We start from the raw sequence: 16,492 nt of genomic DNA, 5'->3' as shown, positions 1-16,492 counted from the left end.
AACCACCACCACTGAACACTACACGGGCCTGGTAATGGTCAGCGAGAGCCTGTCAGGGTGGGAAGTTTAAATCAGATTAAATCAAGTTGGTCTGCACACACAAAGCGAGTCACACACTGACCCCCACACTTATCAGGAGTGTTTCAAAGTGAATTGGGTTTGCTGGAAATCAAATTAGTCCAAGTCTATTGTTTGAATGCACGCAATGCTGCTGCAAACTACTTTGGTTCTATGCTAAAACTGCTCTGACGACAACTGTTACTGATTTCTCTGTTTACCTGTGTACTGCTGCCATTCTGAGGCCAATCTGACTAGCTGTCCCCAGCCCTTCTTACAGGCTGCTGTAACATCAGATTTGGCCCGTCTGCTCCTAGAGACAAGTATGTCCACACTGCTGCAGTCATAATTCAGAAAACTCAGGTGCCCCCAGCAAATGGCTAGAAACATGCTGACACATTGGATCTCACCATCGAGGGAGAGGCTTGGTGAGGGTCACTCTGGGTCGGCCAGCCACCAATCTAAAAGTCCAGTTGAAAACATTGTAAAGACAACACCAGGGAGAGGTGAACCAGAATGTGAGTGGTGACATACAAACAGCAAGCAGCCCACACTGTAAAAATGAGGCATGACGGTGGGGAGGAAATCTGGCAGGGGACATGTAACCTGTACGTTTTTGAGGAGCTAGACAGGATTTTCCAAGGTCACCTGAGAGCACGCTGCCTGTTTCCTTCTCCCCCTCACAACTCGCCATGCTTCCCACCCGTGTTAACAGGTGAGCAGCTGGCTAACTGGTGGGGCAGAAAACTAAATGATGGAATCTTCAGACATCACCACAAATTCATCCCTTCCACCTGCAACAAGAGAAAAAGCCAAGTCACAGCGTGATGGAGGCAGTACTGGAGCACAGGGAAGGAAACAAAAGGGTTCTCCAGGAGATAGCTGCAGCGACCAAGGACCGCATGTTAATGGCCAGGGACAGCATTGCTATGGCCAAATCAATACAGAAAGAGACAGGGAGATGTACGGGCAATTGCTGGAGACAATACAAAGCGCCTTGTTGCAGCATGCCATCCTTCTGACAGCAAGCCATCCAGTACTGCCCACCACTGCCCGGACATGTTATGCTGGTGCTTTTCATCCTGGGTACCACTGTGGGCTGCATATACAGCTCTCTCGGTGCTTTGTGGGCTGCATGCAAGCTGTAAGGCCCTGCAAATGTCACATGGGCCTCAGCTGTGAGTTGAAAAACTCAGCTGTGCAGCCCCTGGACAATGATGTGATGGAATGGGAAGTTTCTGTGAATATTTTATAGGAGGAGTGTGTGTTTCAGTTTCCCTCCTTATACTGCATTGTTGCCCTGGGGCTAGAAGGGGGTTGCTGTCTCTGTGAAGGCCAACAGGTGCAGGTGTAGCTGACTTGGGTTTGGGGCCCAGTCAGTGGGCAGCCCCTGAAGACAATAGCTGACTCCATCACTGGGACATTGTGTCTTAACCCAATCACATCACTGGGGCTCTGATTGGTGAGGTAGAAATGCAGGCTGCTCCTGTGCAACAGTCAACCCTTCCTGGAGTCATGACCCAACCCCTAGACTGTGCACATGCCAGGAACCCATCTCCACACCTGCTGCCCTCACCCCTAGGATGGAGTCCTCCCCCAGTCCCCTCTACTGCAGGGCTGTGCTTTGGACTGTCTTTGTAACCAGGAGCCACCTTCCAGTTGCTTTCCAAGGCGAGTGTATTAGAGCAGTCGTTCCCCCAGCCCCCACCTGTGATGGAGTGGGGGGAGTGCATGTGTGAGTCAGGCTGGATGTCTGAGGCAAGCAGCAGCTCCCAGTAGCTAAGGATGACCCTGGGGCTACAACTGGCAGGTGACACCTCTGCCTGAACAAAGAGCAGGGAGGAGCTGAGAGGGGTTTGAATCAGGGGTGGGAGTTAGAGGCTAGGAAAAGGGAGAGCTGGAAGGCAGCCAGCCTGAGGAGGGGGAAAGCTACACCCCAGAGGGGCACCCCTCGGGGTCTTCTCCCCAGGACAGGTTGGAAGGACTGTCTCTGGCTGCTATGCTGTTGCTTCTGTGAGAAACTGGACATCTGTTGCCTAATAAACCTGCTGTTGTACCTGCTGAGTGAGAGTCTCTCCTGCCAGCGGACGGGGTGCAGTGCAGGGGGACCCCTGAACCCCATCACACCACCCTTTTGCTTTCTCGCTGCAGGTAGGGTGAGAGCTTACTGCCTTAGGTACAGCCCCACAGCCAATGAGAGTCATCTCCCAAGGGCCAAGGACTATCCTTCTGCCCACTCAGCTACAGGTGTCTGCTTACTAACAAAGGCACCTAGAGCTGAGCAGCTATTAATTTTAATTATGGCAGTCACTCACACCCTCATGCCCAGCCTGGTGCCATTCAAACCTTTGATTGTTAACAAAACCAAGGGACTGGAGCCTGTGAAAGAGCTTTGACTTGAAAGCTTGTCTCTCTCACTAACAGATGTTGGTCCACTAGAAGTTACTATCCCTCAACCTAGGGTCTCACATCCTGAGAGCAACAGCAAAACAATCACTTCCCAAAAGGAGGTCAATGCTGTTATCCCGGGGAACCCCAAACACCTCAACCCTTCCTGTGGCCACACAGGAATCAGAATTATAGGTAGAGCCTTGCATGGATATAAAACTGGTATCCATACCTGCAAACATGATCCAGGGAGACCCACATCTGCCTGGGCAGATACCCATGGATATAAAGAGGATAGCTGCAAATTTGCAGGGTTCTAGATACAAAATGAGCCCTGGATACCCATGGATACAAAGTGGATAGCCACAGATTTGCAGGGCTTTCGTCACAGGGAGGGGAAACAGCTTCACATGCGGGAACTTTACCCAAGTTATGCAGCTTTTTAGCATTTGACAGGGTTGTACAGGCTACAGATAACTACAGAACTCCTCCCACTCAGCCCCTGCAGAAATTCCCTTCATGAACTCCAGCTCGGGGCTCAGAGAATAGCAACTGCTGGGAAACCAAGGCTTTTGAGCTTTGAGTTTTGGCACCTCACACCAGTGGGCCCAGGAACAAAAGGCAGAGCCAAGACAAATACTTGCTTATGACTTCAAGTCCCCCCAGCCCCTCTGCTGTGCCCTGCAGCGTCGCCTGGGGAAGTTTTGTTTCATTGCTGGGTTCATGAAAGGGTTCTTTGTAGATGAACTGCTTCTGAACATTTTTTTTCTCATTTCATTCATTTTTCATAATTTAAGCATAGTTTCACTGAAGTTCGTTTCTGTGTGTGGCACAGATTGTTTAAAATAAAGCTTGAAAGTTTCATTCACAAGGCCTTACCAGCTCATTTTAACCAGAAAGGTAATGTTTGCACTAATTCATGAGATGATGCAAGCAAAGACCAGGCAAAACAGCGATTGCCCCAACAGTGCACTTCCACCAAACTCCATCAACACTAACCTCCTCAAGAAATCCCCAGGCCCCGCTCCCAGCCTAACAGCTGGACGTACAAGGAAACAATTTCAGGACAGACTCAAACTTAAGAGCAACAGGCATGCCTGACAATATTCCCCAACTGTTTGCATTTTGCAATGGACATCTCGCTGGCTTCTTAAACTGCTGAGCAAATCCCTGTATGTTGATCTCCCACCCATCACTAAGGCCTTCTCCTTTCCTCTCAAAAATACTGTACAAAATCCAACAGGCTGCTATAATCTTTGTAACATTCTCCTCGGCTGCTTCCAAACAGCATCATCTTCCTTTCAAACCACCAAATGCAGTCTCCACTGCCATTCTGCGATGATTAAGGTCATTGTCCCCGAGTGCCTTCCTTCAGTCCAGGTGGCGAGGGAATGGCTCTCTTATCCAGGAAAGCAGAGGATAAACAACATCCACACCATTAATTACCATCATGTTCCTGTGGAACAAACAATCTTTTCTCCTTTAAGGGACACACATCAGAGTTGCAAAAGGTCTTGCCACCGTGGATGCTTTCTGCAGTTATGCCAATAAATCCTGCCACGGTGGCCAATAAGCTCTTGGAGCACCCTAGAGAACTACCCACTTCTGTTCGCTACTTCTCAGCTTTGCTGGGAAGTGCAAACAATAAGCACAAGGATCTCATCAATTACCCAAATAAGTTTGGGAACCCCCTTGCAGGCAGAGTCATTAACAACCTTCTGAGCCCCAGCTAGCTCTGTGCGCGACGGTACCCTTTTCCATGGCATCAACCATGGGGACCATTGTATGATCTGCCCACACCAAAACAGGTCACTGGAAACTGGCAGCGTCCACTCCGTGTCTGCAGGCCCTTTCCCACTGATCTGAGCCGGTTTCCCACGTTTGGGCCTGCACCACATGCTGTGACACTGCTCCAAGGATCAGTCCTGCGGTGTCATCCTTATCCCAATTCCACCACTGCTAACAACCCTCCAGTAGCTGCTGTTGCCACACCGCCTGCCGCACCACTGAGCAAAGTGCAAAGCTGAATTTATCCAAGCTCTGACTGCTAAACTACAGCGAAGTGGTCTCTACTCATTTGAGACTGCCAGCACAACGGCGCAGAACTTTACTGGGGCCATGCTGGTTGATAGCAACTTGCAAATGGTGTTAGTGCCCCCAGAAAAGAAGGATGGGGCATAAACAGATGAACCATTTCACTTAAAAGAAAAAAAAAAAAAGCTCGCCAGGTGCCGGCTACACATTCCTCAACAAGCAACAAGAAAAACTGAGAATGCAAACTACACACCACCACTGGACGCTCTCCAGAAATACCGCCCCCTCACAAAGCAGCGCGCTGCCACTGAGCGTACACCATGCGGCATGCTGCCTGAGGGCACAGCATTTCACACGCACACTATTAGCACAGCTTGCGTACCGCTTGTTACCTGATGGGCATCAAAAAGCTGTGACTAAACCTAAGACTTCGCCAGTGTCACGGTGGGAACAGTACAGTCCCCCTGGGAGCTCAGAGAGGCGGCTGGTAGAGAATTCGGACAGCACATCTCTGAAAGCACAAGTCCTTAATGGGGTGGGGGACCTTTCTGAGATGGGGGCCAATGGCGCACAGAAAGCCAGGGCCACAGAACAGTAAAAAGCAAAAAACCGCCCCTTCACTGATGTGGCCCCTGACGGAGAGACCTCCTTCCCCTCACACTCCAGCCTCACAGGTGAGAAGTGGGGACTGACAGTCAGGGCTTCCCCCAGTCCAGATTAACTCTGCTGAGGGCCCAGGGTGAAACCAGAAATGGAGAGTCAGGGTTCAGTATGCAGGAGGGGGCTGCCAGGGAGCAGATGTAGGGACTCAGAAGGAGGGAGAGTGCAGGAGCTGGCTGGGGTTGGGATGCAGGAGGGGGCTAGACACAACATGGAGGATTTAGGAGCACGATGGGGTGGAGGCTGCAGGAGAGGGCTGAGGTAGGGGGGATCTAGGCAGGAGTGAGGGGGTGCAGGAGCAGAGTGGAAGGTCTAGGCTATGGGGGGCACTAACCTCCGCACACCACTGCCCCCTCCCCATCTCCTGGCTGGGGCAATGGCAGTGTGGAGAACAGCTCCCTGGAGAGGCTTTTCCTCTGCCACTGCCAGGCACTCACCCGCCCACCACTGCTCTGACTGGCCGGGACTGCAACCCATCAGAGCAGCAGGGGAGAAGCCTCTCCAGGCAGCACTGCACTGCTGATCCCCAAGCTGCGGGGGAACAGGGGAAGAGTAGTGACAGTGGCACATGGAGCCACTTCTTGCCCCCACCAGGCACAGCCTGTGCGCAGATCGTGGCCCAGCTTGCCTGACTCTGGCCTGCAAGGCTGAGGGCTCCATAAGACCCATCCTGCTACAGGCTGGATGCTGGAAATGGGACCCTTGTGCATTGAAGGCTGGATCCAGATCATGGGCCAGCTGTTCCCCATCCCTGCCTTCTAACTACAGCTTTTGGAGTTTGGTTTTATCCTGCTCCTTCTCTGGAGGTGTACCCCAGCTCTACCAACACTGGTTCCAACTGGGTCCACCCCATACATTGCCTTGGAGAAAGGAACAAGAAGAAAAGACATTCAGATGCCTAAATCTAAAGGATTTCAATGGAAGTTAAACACCCCTAAACACCCTGGAGAATCCAAGCCCGGGTTATTTTGGTGTGGACGAAGGAAACTGGGTTGGAACCCAGCATTGTTTTCTACTTTATGCCAAGATCAGCCTGAACTGATTTTCTCTTGGGAGGGGGTGGGCAGGGAAGATGGAACCTCCACCCCAAAATGTGGGGGAGACAACCATAAATGAACCACTGCCTCCCAAAACATTACTGAATATTTCAGCACCCTGAAAGTCCAGTGCCCTTGGCTTTTGCCTCGTGTTTATAAATCCAAATATAAATTAAAAAGTCCATTGGCAAAAATGAAGTGGAGACAGATGAAGGTGCATTAGTGGTGCACTGGAAGATTTCACAGGATCGGGGGGAAGCCACGGCAGGAAGGTTACCAAGGCAACAAGGAGCCCTTACGCCACACTATCCTCCACCTCTGCACTAACTCTCTGCACATCAAAAATCTACACTTCACGTTCAAGTTTCTTCCCAGTCCCACTGCTAGATCACTAACATGGAAGAGGTAGGGGCAGCACAATAGATCCTATGTCTCTCCAGCCACATACCGAAATATCTTACTGTGACCTCCAACAGCACATGATAATTAGCTGACCCATCTTTCTCTTCCCCATGGTTACACAGACCCATTGTTAGCTGTAAGCAGGAAATCAAAACGTTGCTGGAAGCTGTCAGACGGCTGGTTCCTTCAGTCTGCTCCACTGCTCTGATGCCACTAACTCAGCAACTTTAATTACGCCAAGCACATATGGGAGTTTCTCTGACTTTCGCCAGAGGCTTAAAGACATTACATTGAAGACTCTGGTCACTCCTACTGACAAGGGTGTCAGATGATGGGAATGGTGTGAGATTTCAGTCCCCAAAGCTTTTAGCCTTGTTCAGAAAATTGAGGCTGCAGTACAAACATCCCCGGAACCGATCTACCCCCGTATCTCCTGGCAGACCTGAGCCGACTCCCACAGGGGTGAGATAAGTCCAGCATCCAGACCCATTTATTCTTTGGCCTTTGAAGAGACTGCAAGTATGTGTATTACCATAGAGCCTAGAAATCCTAGTCGTACAGCAGCACTTCAGCATGTCAGGTGCCATACAAGGAGAAGAAAAACAGACAACCCGCACCCCAAAGAGCTTACAATCCAATTATGAGGCAGTAACAGAAGTAGATAGGAGAAGGAGGAAGAAACAATGACAGTATTGATCACTGTGACAAGCACTGGTCTAAGGGCACAGTGGCCCAACAACGGCCAGTTTTTTGTAGGCATGATGGCAAAGGCGAGCTAGCAGGAGGGTTCTGAATGAGGATAAAGCAGCACTGCAGATGTTTAAGAGCTCCTCCCAGGCATAAGGGGCAGCACAGGATGAAGCATGAAAGAAGGTGTGTGTTGGATGATACCGCCCACCGGGAATAGAGCCAAGACCCAGGTATGTTCCACCACAGGGCAGAGAACCCTCAGATGGTGACCACTTTGGGTTCCTACAAAAAACTGTTCAGATTTCACCAGCAGCATGCAGACAGGCACCATATTCTACCACCACACCACACCGGACACCACCTTTCGCAAACCATGCCGTGCAGCACGTTGTGGGCAGGCTTCCTGTTTTAAAGCAAACTGCCAGGGATCATCTCATGGAGGTGCCATACTGCACCAACACATCACGAGGTATCCTTCACAATTCAAACTGGCCTTTACCGTACTCATCCATTTCATGGCTGTACATTGTCTACATAGACTGTAAGCTCTGCTACGCACGGACCCTGACTCCCTTATCTGGAGTGCCCTGCATACGTCTATACATCTCTCTCAGTAGCTGATAGCCCCGCTGACAGCGGTCGAAACGCAGTTCAGCTGAAAAAGGAAGGTTCACTTTCAGAGCAAGGCTACCTCGTATTTGTGGTGAACACGACTTACACAATGGAGCAGAAGAAACACACCAAGGCTACCTGCACACTGCAGAGCTTCTACCAGCACAGCTGTGTCAGTACTGCTCTCAGCATAGATGCAGCACAAGCCAACAAAAGGCAGCTCTCTGCCACTGGGAGGATGCCCCTTGCCCAGAGGGTGTTAGCTATGCCACCATGAGCTCTCCTGTCAGCACCGCTGCGTCTCACCCGGGGGCTTGGAGGCACAGTTGGGCTGCTAGGTGTTGTGGAGTTTCCATACCCCTGACTGACACAGTTCTGTTACTGTCCATATTAACCGCAGATGCAACTAGTGCCTCCCCATAGACACACACAGGGGGACAAAAGCTAAAGGGGAGCCCCACTCCCCTCCCCTGTCCAGTGACCCCTCCCACCCTGCACCAGCTGAATGCCTTCCTTTGGCAAGGGGGGGAGGCGGGAAGAGGACTCCTCTGCTCTCCCTTTTCCTTGTCCTGTCTATTTGTCTGCTCTCCCTGGCAGATGGGCTGGAGCCAGACCGAGCTGCTTCTGCCTGAGAGAGCCTGACACTCCTGCTGATGCTCCCGTGTAAGTAACATGCACCTAAAAAGTCGGGGTGGGGGTGTGTGTACAGGAAGAGAGATTCCCTGCAGCATCCCCTCACAACTTCCAGCTTAGCTGCCTCCCAGCCAGACTCTCTCATAGAGAAGTGGCTCCATCCTGCTCCTCACCCAGCTGCCGGGAGAGAAGGAAAGAGCTCCTTTCCCTCCCCGTCCCCATCCAGCCAATCTGGAAGTGGGAGAAGATCACTTGACCTTCCCCCTACACTCTCTCACGATCACCTCTGCCTGGGAAGCTAACCAAGGGAGAACAGGCACCTAGAGCTGCGATAGCTCCCACCTCAACACATCCCCCCCACCACACAGACTGAGCGGTGTTCATATACTAAGTTAATAGGGACCACCAAGGTATCCAAACAGGTTCCTGCTTCATTGCTATGCCAGGCAAACTCTGTTCCTTTGCTGATGCTGGCAAAGGACATGAGGAAAAAAGGCAGAGGAGAGCTCCGGAGGCGCAGGCAGACTCCAAGGCACAACAATGGTAATGCTAAGACAAGCACTAGACGCACAGTCGCTTTCTTCTTCCCAGCACAACAAAGCAAGGATCAACACGTGCAGGCAGCGACAGCACACTCATCCCTCGCTATATGAGCGCAGCTGGCTCCCAAATTTTATCTCATAGGCAGAAACTTGTAAGAGGCACACTAAATTCCTATTAAATTACACGTAAAAGCCTCTGATTAGTTCCTAGTGCTCCTAACTCGGAGAAGAAGTGGCAGCAAGTGGCACTGCTTTTGAAAGGTGAGTGAACCTTGGGTTGGGGAGGGTTAAAGGCTGGGGGTAGTTTGGGGTGGTGAGCGAGAAGGAGAGTTAAAAATCTGGTGGCGGATTGGGTGGGAGAGGGGTCAGGCTGCCACAGTTTGGGGCTGGCGGGGGGGAAGGGGTCAGGTTGTGAGGCCACGGGGGGGTCAGGCAGCAGCAGCGGTCTGGGTGTGACGGTTACAGGTGGCAGCGGGGTCAGGCTGCAGGGCCGGCAGGGGTGTTGGGCTGCCGGGGGGGGGGGGGGGTGTTCACAGGCAGCAGTAGGGTCTGGCTGCAGGGCTGTGCAAGTGTCACACAACAGTCAGTGACCCTAGCTCTTGCTCTCCAGCTGTTCTTATGGAGTCCTGCGAGTCACACGCTAGAGGGCTGATGCCCAGATGATGATGGTATCTTAAAGGAAATTCTGCATGGTAAAATGCAACCAGACAATGGGTAGGCAGGTGAATAACTGAGATGGCTAAGAACTTGCCCATCCTATTACATATTTATTACCGTCTCTTCCATCCCACCCACTTCAGCTTCTCTCTCCTCCTCCCTCATCTGTTGTCTTACCTTCAGAATATGAAACACTGAGGGGCAAAGATCACTGTTTGTTGTGTATCCACACAGCATCTAGCACAACAGGATGGACGATGGTGACAACAGAACCAAACCAGACCACTACAGTGAGTCAGATGCAGAGCAGGAGACAGAAGGCAGGAATGGCTCCTCGCCTAGTGCTTAGTGCACGAGACAACATTAGCCCTGCCTAGCTAGATGATACATCTAAAAACCATCTGCAGCTATAGATAGTTGGATAATTGTCTTGGCAGATTATGGCCCAGCAGGTCTCTCAACTGAGCAGTCACCCATTTGATTCAAAACAAGCAGAGATATTCCATTTTTAAACATGTGACCATAACCTCTGCATTTGTTCCTGCCATGACTGTGGAAGCAACGCCACACCTATCGGTACCTTGCTGTGTATTCACAAACTGCCTGGGCGAATAGACAGCAGCAGCACAACCCCTCTGGGTTACACTTACTCTGTTAGTCTAAAGGCGAAGAAAGAAAAAGCTCGTCACCTAATAAATTATTCTGTTAGTCTTTAAAGTGCTACTTTACTGCTTTTTTGCTTTGTTTTCTAGGTCGGTGACTGTCGGTGGGCAGAGGTGGCATTGGCAAGGGATGGTCTGGTTCACAGCCAGTTGCTGGCAGTGGTGTTTAACTCCAGTAAAAGCACAAACCTAGGAAAACAATGGTATGTTGTCAGGCTCTGAGTGATGAGCGAGTACTGTCTGCGATCCAGTGAGGACTGCAGGACTGCAGCCCCCCGCCCGCCCCCAGGACTGCCTCGAAAACAAATGAACATTATGGGACCAAAACTTGCATATTTTTATCTCTCTTGTGCCAGTTCAGTTTATTTTGGAGCCAGACTAGGGGAGTCCCATTCGGCAGCATGTTTCCTTTTACTTTCATCGTCATTTCCCCCCCTGCCCCGAGACTGCAGTCACTTTGGGCATTGGGAACACATAGCAGCTTAGCTTCAAGGGTTCAAAACAGCTGAAGTTGGATTAGCAACAGGGTAAAATACAAAACCTTCTCAACTCACCTGGAAACATCCTTTCTTCTCTAGTGAGACAGTCCACAGATCCATTACAATGGATCTTAATCTTGCTTTGAATTCCATGGAGCCACAACCTGACCAAATCAGTCAAGTGATGCTCGAAATGACCACCACCTATGAAACACCAGCCAGTTCGGGATATGTTCAAGCTTTCCTCAGAGTTCATTCCTTTCAGCTTTAGTCCAGGTGGATTTGATTTGCAGAATTTGCCACTAGAAGAAACAACATTTTCAGGCAAGCTAAGAAATTTTGCTCTCCTTTGCAGGGAAAGTCTCCAGTTCCATTACCCTGGCATGTCCAGCAGCAAATGTCTCACCAGGCAGGGAAACAAAGGATGAATGAGAAGATTAAAAAACCGCATCTAACTATGTATCAGTTACTGAGTGAGGACAGTAGGCTGAGCTCTCTTCCATTGCAAGGACTGATGAGGCGTTCATGTTTAATTGGTAACATTAGCAAAAATGTGGAAACATGTTTTCATGATCAGGTGGTCACCCTACATCTGTGTGTGTTTCATGTGGTCCATCAGGGCAGGAAGCCTCCATGGCTCTGCATGAACATGAATGTTTGAGACAGAGGTTTTCAACCTCAGAAAGCTTGCGAAAAGTTCAGCCATCTGATAACTTGAGTCTTGGTCGCTTCTTCTAGTTTCTGACATGTCTTCTAGATCACTGGTTCCCCACCTTTTCAGTAACACGGCTCACTTCAATGAGACAATTCCCTGGCACACCCACTTTTTTCAGCCAAACGGATTGCTCAGAAACGCTGCTCCTCCCTGCCAACCCACTGGAGCCATGATGCAGCATTTAAACCATGCCCCAGCTCCATCAGGCTTCTACCTTCCCTCCTTCCTTGCCACAGCAAGGAGCAGGCAGCCTTGCTGCTTGAACCCCAACTTGTGCAAGGTCATCAATTAGCTCTGACTGTAAGAATGTAATTGGAGAGAGATCTCCTAGAAACTGGGAGAGACCTTGGGAGGTCATCTAGTCCAGTCCCCTGCCCTCTTGGCAGGACCAAGCACCATCCCTGACAACTATTTGCCCCAGTCCCTAAATGGCCTCCTCAAGGAGTGAACTCACAAACCCACGTTTAGCAGACCAATACTCAAACCACTCAACCATCCCTCCCCTCCCCTACAAAGAGCTACAGGGAGGGGAAACTGACAAAATCCCATGGCACCTTTGGACAGTGCTCAGGCACACCGGTTGAAAACCACTGTTCTAGACCAGCAAAGCTACAGCTTGATTGAATTAAATACTGTACACAATGATTTTTGAGAGCTTTGATATAGTATATGCCAGGTGTGCACTGGTTTTTGTTTGTTTACATCTATTATTAAACAGTTCAGTATGTAAGCCAAAAAAAACAGAAGAAAACAGTTACTTGTAATCAGGGTTATTTGGGGAATAAAGGCTGAGTTAACTCTCAGCACAGTTTAATTCCATGAGCGATGCACGACTGCAACTCCTCAATATGACAAGTTCTAAGAAAACCCCCCTTGGCCAACAGATTGCAGCTAGGATGACAACCTTCTGGAGTCAAAGTGGTCCCCATTCGGGGGGACTGAGACAAGATTTAGTTCCCAGGAGGAGGTTTTCCTTACTGGTGTAAAATTAAGAAGTAAGGCCACTCTAAGAAATCATGCCCAATTTGCTGTCTCTAGTGCGCTGACAACACCCACCAAATGGATTTGCTTTGCCCTTGCCTGGAGCAGATCCATCTTAGCACTATACCTTCCCTATAGACCAGGTCCTTAAAGATGCCCTGTTTAAGGCATAGTTTCTCAAGACTGAAGGCATGATACAAATATATCTAAACAGCCTACTTTAACCGGTGCCTCTTAAATATCTTGTAGCTACATTATTCAGGGCTTGACTGTGGAATCTTATTTTTGAGAATACCATAGTCCCCCGAGTTGTGTGAGGGTTCTGTTCCTGCACACCCTCGCATAACTCGAATTTCGTGTATGTCAGAGGTGGGGGAGGAGCTGGGAACTAGCCAGCAGCCTGGCTCTTGGCTCCCCTTGGCTTGGGGGAACCAGGGAGAATCTGCACCACCACGGCTGTCTGCCTGCCCAGCTCCCTCAGCTGGGGGAAATGGGCAGGCAGGCAAACACAGTGGCGCAGTTTCCCCCAGCTGGGAGAAACCACACCACAGCATCTCTCTGCCCACTGGGCTCCCCCAGCTGGGGGAGTGGGGTGGGGAGACAGCTGCTATGGCACAGATTCTCCCCAGCTGGGGAAGGTGGGGACTGGAGCGCTTTCCATTTAACTTGTGCTAATGCAAGTTAACTGCAACTTGAAACCGCACATACGGGGGATTATTATAGATCCTTCTCTAAGAGAAGGCATAGCAGAGTGGTGCTTGCCATCCAAACTGGAGGCAAGAACCAAGACACTCAGACAACATGGGACCAACCCATCTCACTTTTGTCCTGGAGAACATTATAAAGAGAAAGTCACTTGAGATTTTACCCACAGAAGAAAAGCTGCAGCTGTGATCATGCACTATTTGAACTCGATTTGATAAAACACACTGGGATCTTTGCTGGACCTTTATCCATTGGGGGTGGGAGGCACAACTCAGGACCTCCACTCAAAGATCTTGGGATGTAGACTCTCCTTTCCTGGACTCTACCCTTTTCCTGTTTAACCAGCTGCTTTGGTGTTTATTTGTAGTGCTTGGAAATGCAGAAGACTTTTCTCCTTCCCTTCACCCAGAATTAAGAATATCAGACACTGGCATTAGGGCTCAAGATGTCTTACTCCTTGTTGATGAAGAGTGTTGTAAGACCTCACCAGTATGTCTTGGCCTACTAGGACTGAGTTACAGCTCTTACAGATTAAGTCCTATGAGCCTGGGCAAAGCAGTACTGTGAGGGAGGCTTGTTCTTTCAACCACCTTGAATAAAACCGCTGTGTCCCTACTCTTGAAGCTGGTTGAGGGAGAAAATTAATCTCGCCTCTGATCCAGACATTGTGCTCTTCCAGGTACCCTTAGTATATGAGCTCTACTCGTCAACATGGCATGAGCCACCCTTCAACAGCAGGACATGGGGAGGGATGATGGCTCCTGTAGATTGAAGTTACAAACTTTCTGAAGTGGGCCCTGAGGGAATCTCACTCAGAGCAGGACATCAGTTCAAGACATTATTGTTCTGATTTGGGACATCAGAGCCCCAACAGATGTGACTTAAAACAAATGTCCTTGTGCTCACTTTTCTGAATCCTGCCCTTTGATACAAACATATTTCTGTAGAAGCTGGTATCTGTGACTTTCACAAGTAACATAATGCTGACAAACCCGTGTTACGCCACAATCTAATCTTAGCTGAGTGACAGTTGCTCCACAGACTTATGCTAGGCTGGATGATCAGGTGCACAGGTAGTTTAACAGAAGATAACAAAAGATACACAGGACTCCTCTTTACCCAAGGAAAGTAACCTCTCAGGAATGCTGTTCGAAGCACAAGTGAGATGCAAATAGGCCAATACAAATTACAGAATACTAGTAACGCCCACTGCATGTCTGGCCCAGATATCCCTTACAGCAGTGGTTCCCAACCGTTTCGGTAACACAGCACACTTCAGTGAGACAAAATTCCACGGCACACCCTCTTTTTTCAACTGAACTGATTGTGCATAAACATCCCATTTACTTACATTTATTATGGTTATGGTCTTACCAGAGAAGTTTGCAACATAGCAGCACATACAAAAAGCTAAACAAGGATCAAATGGGATGTTGAGTAACTGAGCACCAGCATGGAGGAAAGGAAGAGGTTCCAAAGAGCAGTCTCCCCTCCCCACCAGCTTGTTGGCGCTGGGACATGGCATTTAAACTGCATCCCAATCCCAATAGGCTTCTGCCCTCCCTCCCTGTCCCCTTGTCACAGCAGAAAGAGGGCGCGAGTGCCCCGCCAGCCTGTTCAGACCAGAAAGCAGCATTTCAGCTGCCTTCTGGCACAAGGGGGCTGCTGCAGGGTTGGCACGTCCCCTTGCAGCAGCTCTGCAAAGCGCTGCCGCAGGGAGGCAGGAGAGGAGAACTGACCAAGCTCTCCCCAGCTGGGACTCAGGCAACCACAAGAGCTGTGGTGAGGGGAAATTGGTAAAATTTCACAGCACACTTGGACAGTTCTCATGGTACACTGGCTGAAAACCACTGCCCTAAGGGATACTCAGACACATAGATGGATAGTCTTCAGATCCATTGACAATAAAGAAACAAATCCCAACTGGAAACTGCTGCTCTGGTAGAATTTGCAGTCAATTACATTCAGATCAAGCAAGACATCAGGTGTCCTCCTCTTCTTCCAGAGCACGGCTCAGTGCTGTTAAGAGTAATTCTGTGTTCTCAAATGGAGATCCAAGCCGATTAGTACTGGAGACATTAGTAAAATCCTTTAGAAGGCTTTTAATCCCAGGACCAACGTGCTTTGGGACGTTACCAAACACAGATAAAGGACCCTTTTATTCCATACACTTTCAAGGCATTTTTGGAATTCTTTCCTGAAACAAGGAACTACAGAATTAGTAACTGACAGTCATGTTCTTGTAGTTTTGTGCGGGTCACAACAGAGCCCCTTCCACCTTGAGTCAATGCTGATCATTTCAGGCAGGTATCGAGAGCATAAGCAACTACCGAGGAGTGCTGCACAGTGCTTGGCACAGCAGGGTCATCAGTCCTACCTGCAACTGCCCCCAAGGCCCCACAGTAAAGAATAATGGCCTCTCACAAAGCAGCCCAACATCGCCGATTACCAGTCACAGTAAGTGCACCTCCACACCCCGTCTGAACCTCTCTGTTTAGAGACCAATCACAGAAGTGGAATTTCAAGAACGGCTGAGCTAGGGTGGATAAGGATAAGATAGCTATGTTCCAGGGACAGTGGCTTAGGCGCAATATTGTGTGGGAAAACCACCAACTCCCCTTCCCCACTTCATATTCCTGGTTCCCAAGTTGATCACTAGTTGGTCTGCTACACAGCAAAGTATTTTGCCTCCAGTTTCCCACCTTGCTCCTCAGCACAACTATGACTGGAAGCTCCTTTGTTAAACCAAACACTTAAGGGACAGCCCATATCAGAATGCTCACACTTAGAGCGAGGACTTCACAGAACAGGAGCATGGAACCAAGCACTGACCTGGGCAGACAAGTGTTGTACAGCACTTACCAGCAGGCCAGGATGCAGAGGCCAGTGAAGAGGATGATGGGGATGGGGTAGGACGCACATAGCAGCCCATGGTTGTAGAACGCCCACGATATCTTCTCGCGCAGCTTTTCAGTCAGGGTCATTCTCAGCTGTCGTCACCTAGCTGCCATCCCGGAACGCGTCAGGGAGGTTACTCAGGTTCACCATGTACAGCACTTCAGAAAAGGCACCAGATGCAGGACAGGACGCTGGAAAGGGGAAATAGAGAGTGCATAAGAGGAACAACAGGTGTATTATCAACTGAGCTCTACAGCCAGCCAGCTGCTGCACATCTCCTGCGGAGCAAGCTGAAAACACGTATGGCTCAGAAGCCCAAGACAAGAAGTTGTGCCAGTGG

The 16,492-nt window shown here is 49.8% G+C and overlaps 1 protein-coding gene across 5 annotated transcripts in view; it reads right to left on the bottom strand.

The window, feature by feature from the left end:
* Nucleotides 1-16,492, bottom strand: part of SCAP (SREBF chaperone) — a 95,281-nt gene that overhangs the window by 52,428 nt on the left and 26,361 nt on the right. For all 5 annotated transcript variants that reach the window (XM_074985238.1, XM_074985241.1, XM_074985240.1 and 2 more), the window contains exon 2: nucleotides 16,117-16,343. In XM_074985238.1, coding sequence (XP_074841339.1) covers nucleotides 16,117-16,238 — 122 coding nt within the window. In that variant the 5' untranslated portion in view covers nucleotides 16,239-16,343. The remainder of the gene's footprint in view (nucleotides 1-16,116; nucleotides 16,344-16,492) is intronic.

This window comes from Carettochelys insculpta, chromosome 2 (genome assembly GCF_033958435.1).
Source record: "Carettochelys insculpta isolate YL-2023 chromosome 2, ASM3395843v1, whole genome shotgun sequence".
In the NCBI taxonomy this organism is placed as follows: Eukaryota; Metazoa; Chordata; order Testudines; family Carettochelyidae; genus Carettochelys; species Carettochelys insculpta.
The sequence above is the reverse complement of the archived record's forward strand: the minus strand, read 5'-3'. Positions and strand labels throughout refer to the sequence as shown.